The sequence below is a fragment of the Ylistrum balloti genome, unplaced genomic scaffold (genome assembly GCF_031769215.1).
Source record: "Ylistrum balloti isolate Yb309-2 unplaced genomic scaffold, AGI_CSIRO_Ybal_v1 Utg370202, whole genome shotgun sequence".
In the NCBI taxonomy this organism is placed as follows: Eukaryota; Metazoa; Mollusca; class Bivalvia; order Pectinida; family Pectinidae; genus Ylistrum; species Ylistrum balloti.
This window is the reverse complement of record NW_026782176.1, coordinates 104,008-117,174: the sequence shown is the minus strand read 5'-3', so window position 1 is coordinate 117,174 and position 13,167 is coordinate 104,008. Positions and strand designations below refer to the sequence as shown.

The window sequence follows — 13,167 nt, the reverse complement described above, 5'->3', positions numbered from 1 at the left end:
AAACACGTTTCTTTGTTTTAAATTTTCTTAACATTTTTAGTAACATTAATTTTACTGGAAAAAAGTACTCATCCGACGGACGACTGACAAGGATAAACCTGGTTGTCCGAGACAATTTTCACTCGTCCATGACGACCAGACAAGTGCTTTTCCGGACCCCTGCTGTAGACTTATTATTCTATTCTGAAATTTAGGCCCCAATATACGTAACATCTACCAAAAATTCAGTGTAGAATCACACATAATTATTGAGATATTCTCTCTAAGATGTTAAAATTAAGTTATTCAAACAATAGTTACCATGACTTTGTGCATAAAGTATTGATATATGAGCAGTTGAAACTCGCTATTTGTAAACACACCTCCATTTTAAACACGCTGCCATCGAAATTACGATTGTTGCCGAACCACGTCGGAAAGTTCATGACCTGATCTCGCGAGAGTTGAGGTTTCTACTTATAGAGGAAGCACATGCAGATATGTCTACGGTAAGTTTTTGTTTACAAACATTGTTTGCAAAGTCTTGTCGAAGACTTGAGGTATTCCTGTGATAAACATTCAGTTTTTAGGAAATTATTAGAAGGAATAATTAGTTTAGAAACGATATGACGCACAATTATAACGTAAGAATTCAGAACTGGCCTGATGTATGATTGGAAAAAAAGGAAGCGACTGGTGAACGTCTGTACTGTGTCTGCCATGTTTACACACGCGGAATATGCGCAATGTCATTGCTACGAGCGGTAATGTATGAATTATTGTGGGTCCCACATTGTTTATTTTCCTATTTTTTCAATTTTTATTTAAATTGAAAACAGTCAGTTTTATTTTCTTTAACTAAAGGAAAGTATCTGTTTTGTTACATATATTACGGGGAAAATAAGATAAAGTTTGTTTTTTTATAGTGATTTTTATGTATATTGGGGCTTTAATGGACTGTAAGTAAGTTTTACTCTTGTAAGATTGAGTAACTATAATAGTCTCCTTGACAGTTTGAATTAAAAAACCTGACCAAGTTAAAAACCTAAACAAATTATTTGAGTATCATATTGATGAAATGAATCAATATGTTTAAAAGCCATTCAGGCACTTCGTCATAGTCTAGACTTTTTGCTTCAATAACAGCTCTCCTTCTATGTAATAACCTTGAGAGAATACAGCACAATGATTAGTCTCCACACAAAACACATGCTGCTCAGTCACTTAAATTAACTGCAAAACAAACAAGATCACGTGACCTGTATCACTAACCAGACATTCAGCAATCACGATGAAGGGGATCACATACTAGAGCTAGGTGGGCGAGAGGGGAAAGGGGGAGAGGGGGGAAAGGGAGAAGGGGGAGAGAGAGAGAAAGGGGAGAGGGGGAATGGAGAAGGGGAGATGGGAAGGGGGAAAGGGGGAGGGGAAAGGGGGAGAGGGGAGAGGGGAAAGGGAGGAGGGGAAAGGGGGAGAGGGAGGAAGGGGGAGAAGGGGGAGAGGGGGGAGAGGGGATAAGGGGGAAGAGGGGAAGGGGGAGAGGGGGAAGGGGGGAATGGGGAAGGGGAGAAGGGGGAAGGAAAGAGGGGAAGGGGAAGAGGGGAGAAGGGGGAAGGGGAGAACGGGGAGAGGGGATAAGGGGGAAGGGAGAGGGGAAGGGGGAGAGGGGAGAAGGGGAGAAGGGGATAAGGGGGAAGGGGAAGGGGGAGAGGGGAGAGGGGGAGAGGGGAGAATGGGGAAGGGGAGAGGGGAAGGGGGAGAGGGGGAAGGGGAGAAGGGGAAAAGAGGAAGGGGGGAAGGGGGAGAGGGGAGAAGGGGGAAGGGGAGAGGGGAAGGGGGAGAGGGGAGAAGGGGAAGGGGAGAGGGGAGAAGGGGGAAGGGGGGAAGGGGGAGAGGGGATATGGGGGAAGAGGGGAAGGGGAGAAGGGGGAGAGAGGGGAAAAGGAGGAAGGGGGGAAGGGGGAGAGGGGAGAAGGGGGAAGGGGAGAGGGGGGAAGGGGGAAGGGGAGGAGGGGATAAGGGGGAAGGGGAAAAGGGGGAGAGGAGATAAGGGGGAAGGGGAAAGGGGGTGAGGGGAGAAGGGGGAATGGGAGAGGGGAAGGGGAGAGGGGGGAAGGGGAGAAGGGGGAGAGGGGATAAGGGGGAAGAGGGGAAGGGGAGAAGAGGGAGAGAGGGGAGAAGGGGAGAGGGGGGAAAGGGGAGAGGGGCCAAGGTTCTTATACTCAAGGTTTCAGGGGATCATATCCTTGGGGGCACAACCCTTCCCACAGAGTTAAATCCATAGGGGTGAGATCTTGGTTCCAAAGGATAAGATCCTAGACCCCGGGGGATGATCCTTGTCCAGTGGAATCAGATCCTGGTTTCTGAGGGCAAGATCTTTGCCCATGGGGCCAGGTCTCTCAATCAGGCCTCAGGGAAACTAGTACATGTGTTGATACAAAACTGATGTAAAAATGCTCCACAACAGTTGTGGTCAAAATCTACACTGTTGACACATGCACACACACCAATATTGCACCAAGACATAAGTTAACTAGTCAATTGGAGCAGACGAGCGAATGCCCTTTTTTTTCTCCACAAGCAAATTACATGATTTACAGCCTATACAGGAATATCTAATTTTAGCCACACAGACTTCCCGAAATACGTCAGAGCAACGGACATAACTGATCAATTTTTATGACGTCCGACTTTTTAAAATCCGGATCGGTCCGACTGTATTATGAAGGTGCCAAACCTGGGAAAAAATGAAAATATACACCAGAGGAGTGCAGAAAATAAAAAATAATACAAAAAGAAGAGACCTGAGAGAAAATTTAATGAAACATGGTAGCAGGGCCAAGAATGGTTGGTGTACGACTCGGAGAAGGTGATAATGCTCTGCACGGACTGTGGCAATTTTCACAGCGAGAAAATTACAACTGAAAAAAGTCTGAGAAATACAAACACGTTTATTCTTGGTTGCACAAATTTCAGGGCATCTACGGTTGAGGATCATAAGAAATCAAGAGTGCACCAAAAAGCACATATTCACGTGCAAAATAAAACGAAATCTCCCGTGGAAAAAGTCCAGTCAGTTGCTGGCAGAGCCCTTAAAACTGAAGCAGGCAGAAATAAACAGATTAGTGAATTAGTTTTAAAATGCCGATGCAATAGCTAAAAATAATTGTCCCTTAACAGATTATAATGTAGCTTTGTTATATTGACAGATCCAAACAGATAGACATTGGCAGTCTCCCAACTACAACTGTTGAAAACATGTAGATGCTCTCGTCTGGGATCAACATTGCTGAATGACTTTATGATTGTGAAACTGGAATCCCCAGAAATTGAGTCTGATACTGAAGATGACCAACAAAGATCAGGGTCACAAGATCCTCAAGTTAGTCAAGAGTCACATGACAGTGAGGAGGATGTCACCGAGCCAGCTGGAAGCTTGGTATCTCTGAGGCACAGGAGGAAGTCATTGAAGTGAGTCTTCTGATGTGTCCCTTGAAAGGGACATTAACATTCTGTGCGATAAAGATTCTGATCCAGATACTGAAGGAGAGTGCTTTGACGTTCAACATGAACTATCAAACTTTGATAAGTTAATGGAATTCAGCAGAGAATAAATATGAATGTAGAAATAGTTTTGACATGAAAGTAAATGAAACATTAAATAAATGTGACAAGATTTGGTTTGTTTTTGTTTAATTTCGTTTGGTCTGACAGATTTCTTTTTGGTCTGACAGTTGTTCAGGGTACATCAGACCAAATGTCTGACACCTTTTTTGAACATTAGGGAAGTCTGGCCACTAAACTTTACCATGAATAAGGAGTATCTCGGGTTTATAGAAAGCCCTCTATTCATGCCATTACTTTGTTTAACCACATCTTACAGGTAAATATTATTAACAAAGAATATTGAACCCTGCTGTCTCGCACCCCTTATCAGACAGTCTCTTTAAATATTTGAATTAGTTACGACATACATGTATCTACAGGAGTGCACCGAGTGAAAATGTCCACACCTGTGCTGCACTACCTGTTAAGGTTATTTTTAACATTTTAAATTTTTTTAATCAAATGAATAAGGGCTGAATGATTCACTGAATAGGTCATAGTTCATACAGTGTATGCATGCGTTAGGTAATGAGAGATCTGATTGGCTAAGTGAGTAAACAGGTGAGTGCACAAATATGCATTGAAACATCTGTGAAGAAGTTAGCCTGTCAACCACAGGAGAAACAATCTAGGACTTAATCAGCAATTGATACCCTTTAATGAAATGGCTTCTGTAGTTGTCCCTATAGCGTTATTTTACAAATCCTTTTTTTTCTGACTTCTGAATGCTGTAATAGATCTCTTTTGATTGACTGTGTAATGAAACATGCTGAAAATACCAATGTATTCCTAAAGACAAATACCATGGGAGATGGAGTAATTCTAGCTGAAATGTGGTATACAACAGAGGGTGGTATTTCTAGCTGAATGTGGAATACAATGTTCTGTGGTATTTCTAGCTGAATGTGGTATACAACAGAGGGTGGTATTTCTAGCTGAATGTGGTTTACAATAGAGGGTGGTATTTCTAGCTGAATGTGGTATACAACAGAGGGTGGTATTTCTAGCTGAATGTGGTATACAATAGAGGGTGGTATTTCTAGCTAAATGTGGTATACAATGTTCTGAGGCATTTCTAGCTGAATGTGGTTTACAATGTTCTGTGGTATTTCTAGCTGAATGTGGTATACAATGTATGGTGGTATTTCTAGCTGAATGTGGTATACAATAGAGGGTGGTATTTCTAGCTGAATGTGGTATACAACAGAGGGTGGTATTTCTAGCTGAATGTGGTATACAATGTTCTGTGGTATTTCTAGCTGAATGTGGTATACAATAGAGGGTGGTATTTCTAGCTGAATGTGGTATACAACAGAGGGTGGTATTTCTAGCTGAATGTGGTATACAACAGAGGGTGGTATTTCTAGCTGAATGTGGTATACAATGTTCTGTGGTATTTCTAGCTGAATGTGGTATACAATAGACGGTGGTATTTCTAGCTGAATGTGGTATACAATGTTCTGAGGCATTTCTAGCTGAATGTGGTATACAATGTTCTGTGGTATTTCTAGCTGAATGTGGTATACAATAGAGGGTGGTATTTCTAGCTGAATGTGGTATACAATGTATGGTGGTATTTCTAGCTGAATGTGGTATACAACAGAGGGTTGTATTTCTAGCTGAATGTGGTATACAATAGAGGGTGGTATTTCTAGCTGAATGTGGTATACAACAGAGGGTGGTATTTCTAGCTGAATGTGGTATACAATGTATGGTGGTATTTCTAGGTGAATGTGGTATACAACAGAGGGTGGTATTTCTAGCTGAATGTGGTTTACAATAGAGGGTTGTATTTCTAGCTGAATGTGGTATACAATAGAGGGTTGTATTTCTAGCTGAATGTGGTATACAATAGAGGGTGGTATTTCTTGCTGAATGTGGTATACAATGTAGAGTCAGGGGTCAGATCGAACACTCGTCCGACCGGGCACGACAAGTAAAATTTTGGTTTGACGAGTAAGGGTTCTTTGTTATCATACTTGTCCACCGGACGAGTGGTTTTGACTGCCTTGGTTTTGATAAAAAATGTTCTCATGAATTCATAGACATTTAACTAGAAATAAAACGTCAACTTCCGAAGTTCCGTGAACGCTCGACATGGCCGTGATATAAATGGTAAACTTGTAGCACACACAAATTAAGTTCACAATGGCTGCTAAAAACATCATAACGTTCACACTTTTCTTTCCTATCATTGAAAACAGTTTATCTTACAATCAAATAGAATTTCGTTCAAATTTTCTCAGAAATGTCTGCAATTAATAATCAGTGACATTGCACCATTGGTTAAGAATAAAATACGATTTATTTTTGCATGTTCAATATATCGGTAGCGCTACCCATTTTACCCTCGAAACAATCAGTTCAGAATGAGGCTTGCTAGTAACCAAGCAAGCAAAGTCGCGCTAAGATGGCGGAACAGAAGAAACTAACTTCGTTCTTCACTTCAAAAAATAAAAATAAAGAGTCAGAGGGTCAAGAATTAACAGACAATCTTGTTACTTACAAACAACACAACATCCCCATAACGACTGCCACAACGGCTGGATCTAGCAGTAGCAGTACGGAGACATGTAAAAGGAAACCCACACATTCACACAGTGGTGTGAATGTGAAACCAAAAAAAGATTTGTATGAAAGGAAGTCTAGATACAGATCATTTAAGGCACATTGGGTTGATAGTTACCCGTGGATTATCCACGATGAAGACAATGATTGTATGTATTGTAATATCTGCCGAAAATATCCTCATGTAGCAGATGTAAAATCCTCTTTATATATCAGATGCGGAATGGGTGGTACGTTTAGAGAAGATTCTCTCGATTGGCATAATAGGTCTGAAAAGCACAAGAGATGTATGGCTATGAATGAGAATGAAAGTAGGGTGCAAAGGACTGGACCGTTAGAAGCATGTGTGAAAGCGTTAGCTACAAAATTAGATGAGAGAACTGCTAACATTATGCATAATCTATTTAACACTGCATACTATGTTGCAAAAGAAAATGTTGCCTTCTCCAAGTACAGATCTCTTTGTGAACTACAAGTAAAAAATAATCTTGACTTGGGTAAATTATACATGAATGAAGATGGTTGTAGGGAATTTATATTCAACATAGCAGCCTCCATGTCAGATGATCTGATTACAAAGTTGAAAAATACTAGCTTTGTATGTGTGTTGGCAGATGGTGCAACAGATTCGTCAGTTATTGAGCAGGAAACAGTTTATGTTAGGTTTGTTGATGATGGTTGCTTACGTACTGAGTTTGCAGATGTCGTTCAATTAAAACATGCTAATGCAGAAGGAGTTCTGGAAGGTATAGTAGAGGGCTTGAACAATGTAGGAATCGAATCCAATGAGTTAGAAAAGAAGTTGATTGGGTGTAATTTTGATGGTGTTGCAGTTATGTTAGGCAAGAGAGGAGGTGTTGCTAAGAAACTGGAGGAAAAGGTTGGACATCCAATAGTGGCTATTCAATGTGTTGCTTATAATCTTGAGTTGGGTGTTACAGATGCAGTTAAGTCAATCAAATATATGTCCAAGTTCCAGGATACCATACATCAAATTTACAAGTTTTATTACTATTCACCCAAGAGGAGGAGGGAAATGAAGGAAATTGCTTCTATTCTTGATGAAATGCCAATTCAGCAGACAGGTTTGCAAAAAACTAGAAGGGTAGCGTCCAGATTACGAGCAACAGCTGCTGTGATTAAAAGTCTGCCAATCATAGTCTCTCATATGGAAAATGCTAGCAATGGTAAGGGTGAAGAGGCAGCTAAGGTGAAAGGCATGTTGAAAGAAATTTTGTCTGTGAGATTTGTGAAAATGTTGAATTTCATGCAGGATGTATTGGCCAAGCTTTCTGATCTTAGTAAACAATTTCAAGATAACAGAATGATTATTACAGATGTTGTAGCAAAACTTGAGGTGTGCTTACTGAGTTTAGAGAAGTTGAAACATACTCCTGGTGCTTCATTTTCCAAGTTCAAATCCTCACACTGTACAGACAGTGGAAAATTTTTGTGTGGCAAGAGTGAGTCACAGGAAATTATCTTGTCTCAGGCACGTCTAGGCTCTAATGCAGATGATAACATAGACAAAATGATGATGAGCTATCTAGACAAAGTGATTGATTATGTAAGTAGCAGGTTCAAGACACTTCAAGAGCCCCCTTTTTCTCATTTTGATATTTGATCACAGAGATCTTCCCAGGGACAAAGGGCAGTTGTTCCAATATGGCAAATGTGAAATACGGGGTCTTCTTGAAGTGTTTAAATGTCATTTTTCTGAGGGGACTGACACTGAAAATGTCATGCAAGAATGGAATGAACTGAAATTCAGGTTAGTTAAGCAACAGAATAAGCACCCTTTGGATATTTATTTACAGTTTTTGTCTGGTAATTATGAGGGACTGCAGAATATTTTGCTTCTTCTGCAAATCATGCTCACAGTGTCACCTTCCACTGCTGAATGCGAGAGAAGTTTCTCGGCCACGAATAGAATTAAATCTTGCTACAGAACATCTCTTAGTCAAAGTATGCTAGGTTGCTTGATGAAAATCCATGCTGCGGGTATTTCTCTACAGGATTTCAGTCCTAAACCTTCCATTATACCTTGGATGTCGACCACCAAAAAAAGGGACAGCCTGATTGTTTCAGGTAGTGGAAGTAAGAGGGTAGTAGATGCAGTGCCCAGTTCATCAAGTGCTAGTGTTGGTTCAGCTCCTGTATCAGAATGTTCTGTCGACCTCACACAATCTCCATCTAATCACAATTAATGTTACTAAATAAATCTTGATCTGTGTAGTATTAGTTACTATCTATATGATCTAGTATTGTGGACATATTATTATTTACCCCATTATTAACATCAAAGTAAGGAGTGTTGCAAATAATGATTATGTGAATATCATGTTTAATTAGAAGTTCTTGAATCTTCAGGAAGAGATATATCTGAACTTTGTAATCCACCTAGACCAGCCTGCATGCATATCATTTCCTTTATACAACTGGTAAATAAATGCATGATTTTGAAAATACTCTTGTTTTCTTGTAATTATTTCAAAGATAACTGGCAACTGTAATTCAAAATATTTGGAATATATAGTTTATTTATCTGTGGGTCTGGTGCTTTTAAAATAACTTTGTGTCTTAAGATGCTAAAAAGCTCTTGTAAACACAAATCAGTAGGCACATTATTTACTAGTAACTAATCACTTTTAATGGACAAGTACTTTTTCATTTTGGACGAGTAAAGTTTGCTGTGTACTCGTCCAATGGACGAGTGCTTCAGCAACTTTCGATCTGACCCCTGAGAGTGGTATTTCTATCTGAATGTGGTATACAATAGAGGGTGGTATTTCTAACTGAATGTGGTATATAATAGAGGGTGGTATTTCTAGCTGAATGTGGTTTACAATGTTCTGTGGTATTTCTAGCTGAATGTGGTATACAATGAATGTGGTATACAATGTTCTGTGTGGTATTTCTAAGCGAATGTGGTATACAATGTTCTGTGGTATATCTTGCTGAATGTGGTATACAACAGAGGGTGGTATTTCTAGCTGAATGTGGTATACAACAGAGGGTGGTACAACAGAGGGTGGTATTTCTTGCTGAATGTGGTATACAATGTTCTGTGGTATTTCTAGCTGAATGTGGTATACAATGTTCTGTGGTATTTCTTGATGAATGTGGTATACAATAGAAGGTGGTATTTCTAGCTAAATGTGGTATACAATGTTCTGTGGTATATCTTGCTGAATGTGGTATACAACAGAGGGTGGTATTTCTAGCTGAATGTGGTATACAACAGAGGGTGGTATTTCTAGCTGAATGTGGTATACAACAGAGGGTGGTATTTCTAGCTGAATGTGGTATACAATGTTCTGTGGTATTTCTTGCTGAATGTGGTATACAATGTTCTGTGGTATTTCTAGCTGAATGTGGTATACAATGTATGGTGGTATTTCTAGCTGAATGTGGTATACAACAGAGGGTGGTATTTCTAGCTGAATGTGGTATACAACAGAGGGTGGTATTTCTAGCTGAATGTGGTATACAATGTTCTGTGGTATTTCTTGCTGAATGTGGTATACAATGTTCTGTGGTATTTCTAGCTGAATGTGGTATACAATGTATGGTGGTATTTCTAGCTGAATGTGGTATACAATAGAGGGTGGTATTTCTAGCTGAATGTGGTATACAACAGAGGGTGGTATTTCTAGCTGAATGTGGTATACAATAGAGGGTGGTATTTCTAGCTGAATGTGGTATACAATGTTCTGTGGTATTTCTAAGTGAATGTGGTATACAATGTTCTGTGGTATTTCTAGCTGAATGTGGTATACAATAGAGGGTGGTATTTCTAGCTGAATGTGGTATACAATGGGGGTGGTATTTCTAGCTGAATGTGGTATACAATAGAGGGTGGTATTTCTAGCTGAATGTGGTATACAACAGAGGGTGGTATTTCTAGCTGAATGTGGTATACAATAGAGGGTGGTATTTCTAGCTGAATGTGGTATACAATGTTCTGTGGTATTTCTAAGTGAATGTGGTATACAATGTTCTGTGGTATTTCTAGCTGAATGTGGTATACAATAGAGGGTGGTATTTCTAGCTGAATGTGGTATACAATAGAGGGTGGTATTTCTAGCTGAATGTGGTATACAACAGAGGGTGGTATTTCTAGCTGAATGTGGTATACAATGTTCTGTGGTATTTCTAAGTGAATGTGGTATACAATGTTCTGTGGCATTTATAGCTGAATGAAGTATATAACAGAGGGTGGTATTTCAGTTGGAAATACAAATTGCATGTGTTGTGTTTTTAAATTGTCAAAATAAACTTTAATTTCTGTGTCGTAGCTTTAACAAAGAGATTACAAAGTCAGTCTCATATATTTATATCACATGTTCTATGGTTTAGGGGATCTGTTTCTGTAAATCCTTCAGTCTGGATCAAGCAATTGTGACAAACAAAGGCATGCGAGTGATACAGGCTCCGTGGGCCTCTCTGTCACTAATCTAGTACTTTCCGTGTATGCTACTTAACAGGAAACTAACATAGTATATGTGTACAGTACTTACACAAACACTCACACATACAAAAATATTGACTGTCTTCACTGTAGATCTTCATCAACACATAGTTAAACATCGTGATATTGTGATAAGAACATTGAGCCCCTGATACAGTATGTTTTCATTGGCTACTGTTTAAGAACTACCGAAGAATTGGTAAACACATGTTTGAAGATTTGTCTTATTTGAAATAAACCGGCGTACCCGGTGTAAATAGTTTGTAACATAAATACCTGGTACTCCTCAGGTTATACCGTCTACGCTTATGTACCACATGGCCATCGCTACCTTCGGTGTGATCACGAGGTCTTCTAAGCATTTTGAAAATTTAACGAAGAGCTACCCTGACGCTGTTTAGTTTGCTCTCTGGTTTGCTCAAAATATAGTGCTGCAACTGACGCGTTCTCGGAGCAAACTGGTACTGTGTTCCGGAAGAGTGAGTTTGACGGATCAGTGAACACAGTCGACTCATGTACCGACCGGTTTGTGTTATTTGTTATGCAGCAGTTATTTATAGAGCAATCCAGATCCGTTAACAGGTAGAATTATCCCGTTTCTGATGCATGATATGTAAATGAACAGTGTTTGGTATATATTTATGTAATAGCTATATTACGAGTGTCAATTAGGTATCTGTTTTATCCAATGACCACCGAGGTATTCTCATCCACGTGCCAAGGGGTGGAGCTAGAACCTATTAGGAGCCGATTAGTGTCGATGATTTTCCCGCTAATTTCTTACCCACCCATTTTCTGACACAGTAATAATTCATTTCATTGGTAGATGTCTGAGATGTTGGAAATACTTTTTAGAAACATCGACGCCGGTGTGTTCGGCTGCAATGTAAACTTTTATTCAATGTAGTGCTATACAGTGTTCGTGTGCTGACCTCTGCTCTCGCGTAAGTAACGCGTTGTACTTTTTACAGAACTGTTTGAATGTGTTAACTAACGTCAAAACGACGAATATCAATTTAACAAAATCTTTCTTGTTTTTTTTTATATTGTTTTTTATGTATTAAAGATTCGCTCGAAATCTTTCCTATGTCTTTGTTTATCTGTCTCGCCAACTTGGAAATGGGCACCACCTTCCTAATGAGGTGTGGACCAATCAGAGACAATCGCATATGTGATATCTGAAATATCGCATGGCATGGGATTACCGCCAGAAAAAGATCAAAGTAAAAACCAAGGCGTCATTGGATAATGTGGAACTGGATTTGAAGTTTGTCTTAATAATTAACACATATAAGTCCAACATCCATACCAACAATTCTTTAACAAATAAAACATTTTAACACTGTATGTTAATACCCATAGTCGAAAAAGTCGAACGGCAGAGCAGAGTCTCGTGGGATTCGGACGGTTGGTGACTATGTTTCCTGATTGTATAGAAACTAAATACATGTGTGTTTGTTGTGGGAAGAGAGACGTATGTGTTTCCTTGTCCTGAATGGATAAGAAATCGTCACGTGTCAGTTCATGATATATGAACACATGTCTCAAAATCTTGCAATGCCTGACATATGAACTTTATGTTTCTAAATTTAGAACAGCCGGACCACATGTGAACCCCGGAATTATACATGATATATGTGTCATAGGGGATAATTTATGATAGTTTAATTTAGGTTTTATGTTTGTTAAAAGACTTTTAAACTGTTGTATACTATAAACAATATAACCGATTTATTGTTCATTCACCTGAAGATTCAATTTCAGCAGAATAACATCACATAAATTACATGACAATTAACTAATTAATATGGTGATTTATCAACCTGATATAAAAATGTTGACCGATGAATTAATTCTGTATCCTAATTCAGGTAATTTATGTGTTAAAAGGATCTTAACAATAAACAAGTTACCAATACATACGTAATAATGACGGTACTGGTCAGGCGCAAAGGCAATACTGGTCGGGCGCAATGGAAATACTGGTCAGGGGCAATGGAAATACTGGTCAGGCGCAAAGGCAATACTGGTCAGGCGCAATGGAAATACTGGTCAGGGGCAATGGAAATACTGGTCAGGCGCAAAGGCAATACTGGTCGGGCGCAATGGAAATACTGGTCAGGGGCAGTCAGATGCAACAGAAATACTGATGAAAACCCCATCATCGCTGGACAAATACTTCTATGTATTTTTAAAAAATGACATCAAAACCCGATAATGGACACTCGCTTAATTCGCTCAAGAAATGTTCATGCCGAGTACCGTTCTTACTCAGTGTACATTACCGGCCGAGTACCGTTCTTACTCCGTGTACATTACCGGGCGGGTGTCGTTTCTACTCAGGGTACATTACCGGGCGGGTGTCGTTTCTACTCAGTGTACATTACCGGACGGGTGTCGTTTCTGGTCGGTGTACATTACCGGGCGGGTGTCGTTTCTACTCGGTGTACATTACCGATCGGGTGTCGTTTCTACTCAGTGTACATTACCGGCCGGGTGTCGTTTCAGCTCGGTGTACATTACCGGGCGGGTGTCGTTTCTGT

General features: G+C 39.8%; 2 protein-coding genes across 2 annotated transcripts in view; one reads left to right on the top strand and one right to left on the bottom strand.

Moving 5' to 3' along the window:
- LOC132551484 (protein-glutamine gamma-glutamyltransferase K-like) overlaps nt 1-11,103 on the bottom strand; it is a 50,837-nt gene extending 39,734 nt beyond the window's left edge. The window contains exon 1 of the mRNA XM_060215628.1: nt 10,901-11,103. Within this exon, the coding sequence (XP_060071611.1) occupies nt 10,901-10,986 (86 nt within the window). The 5' untranslated portion in view covers nt 10,987-11,103. The remainder of the gene's footprint in view (nt 1-10,900) is intronic.
- LOC132551493 (glycine, alanine and asparagine-rich protein-like) lies at nt 1,498-1,998 on the top strand (the record flags this gene model as incomplete). The annotated part of the gene is made up of 2 exons (XM_060215637.1): nt 1,498-1,610; nt 1,890-1,998. Coding segments are annotated over 2 exons (222 nt in total), but the record flags the coding sequence as incomplete, so codon positions are not given.
- Nucleotides 11,104-13,167: the final 2,064 nt, after the last annotated feature.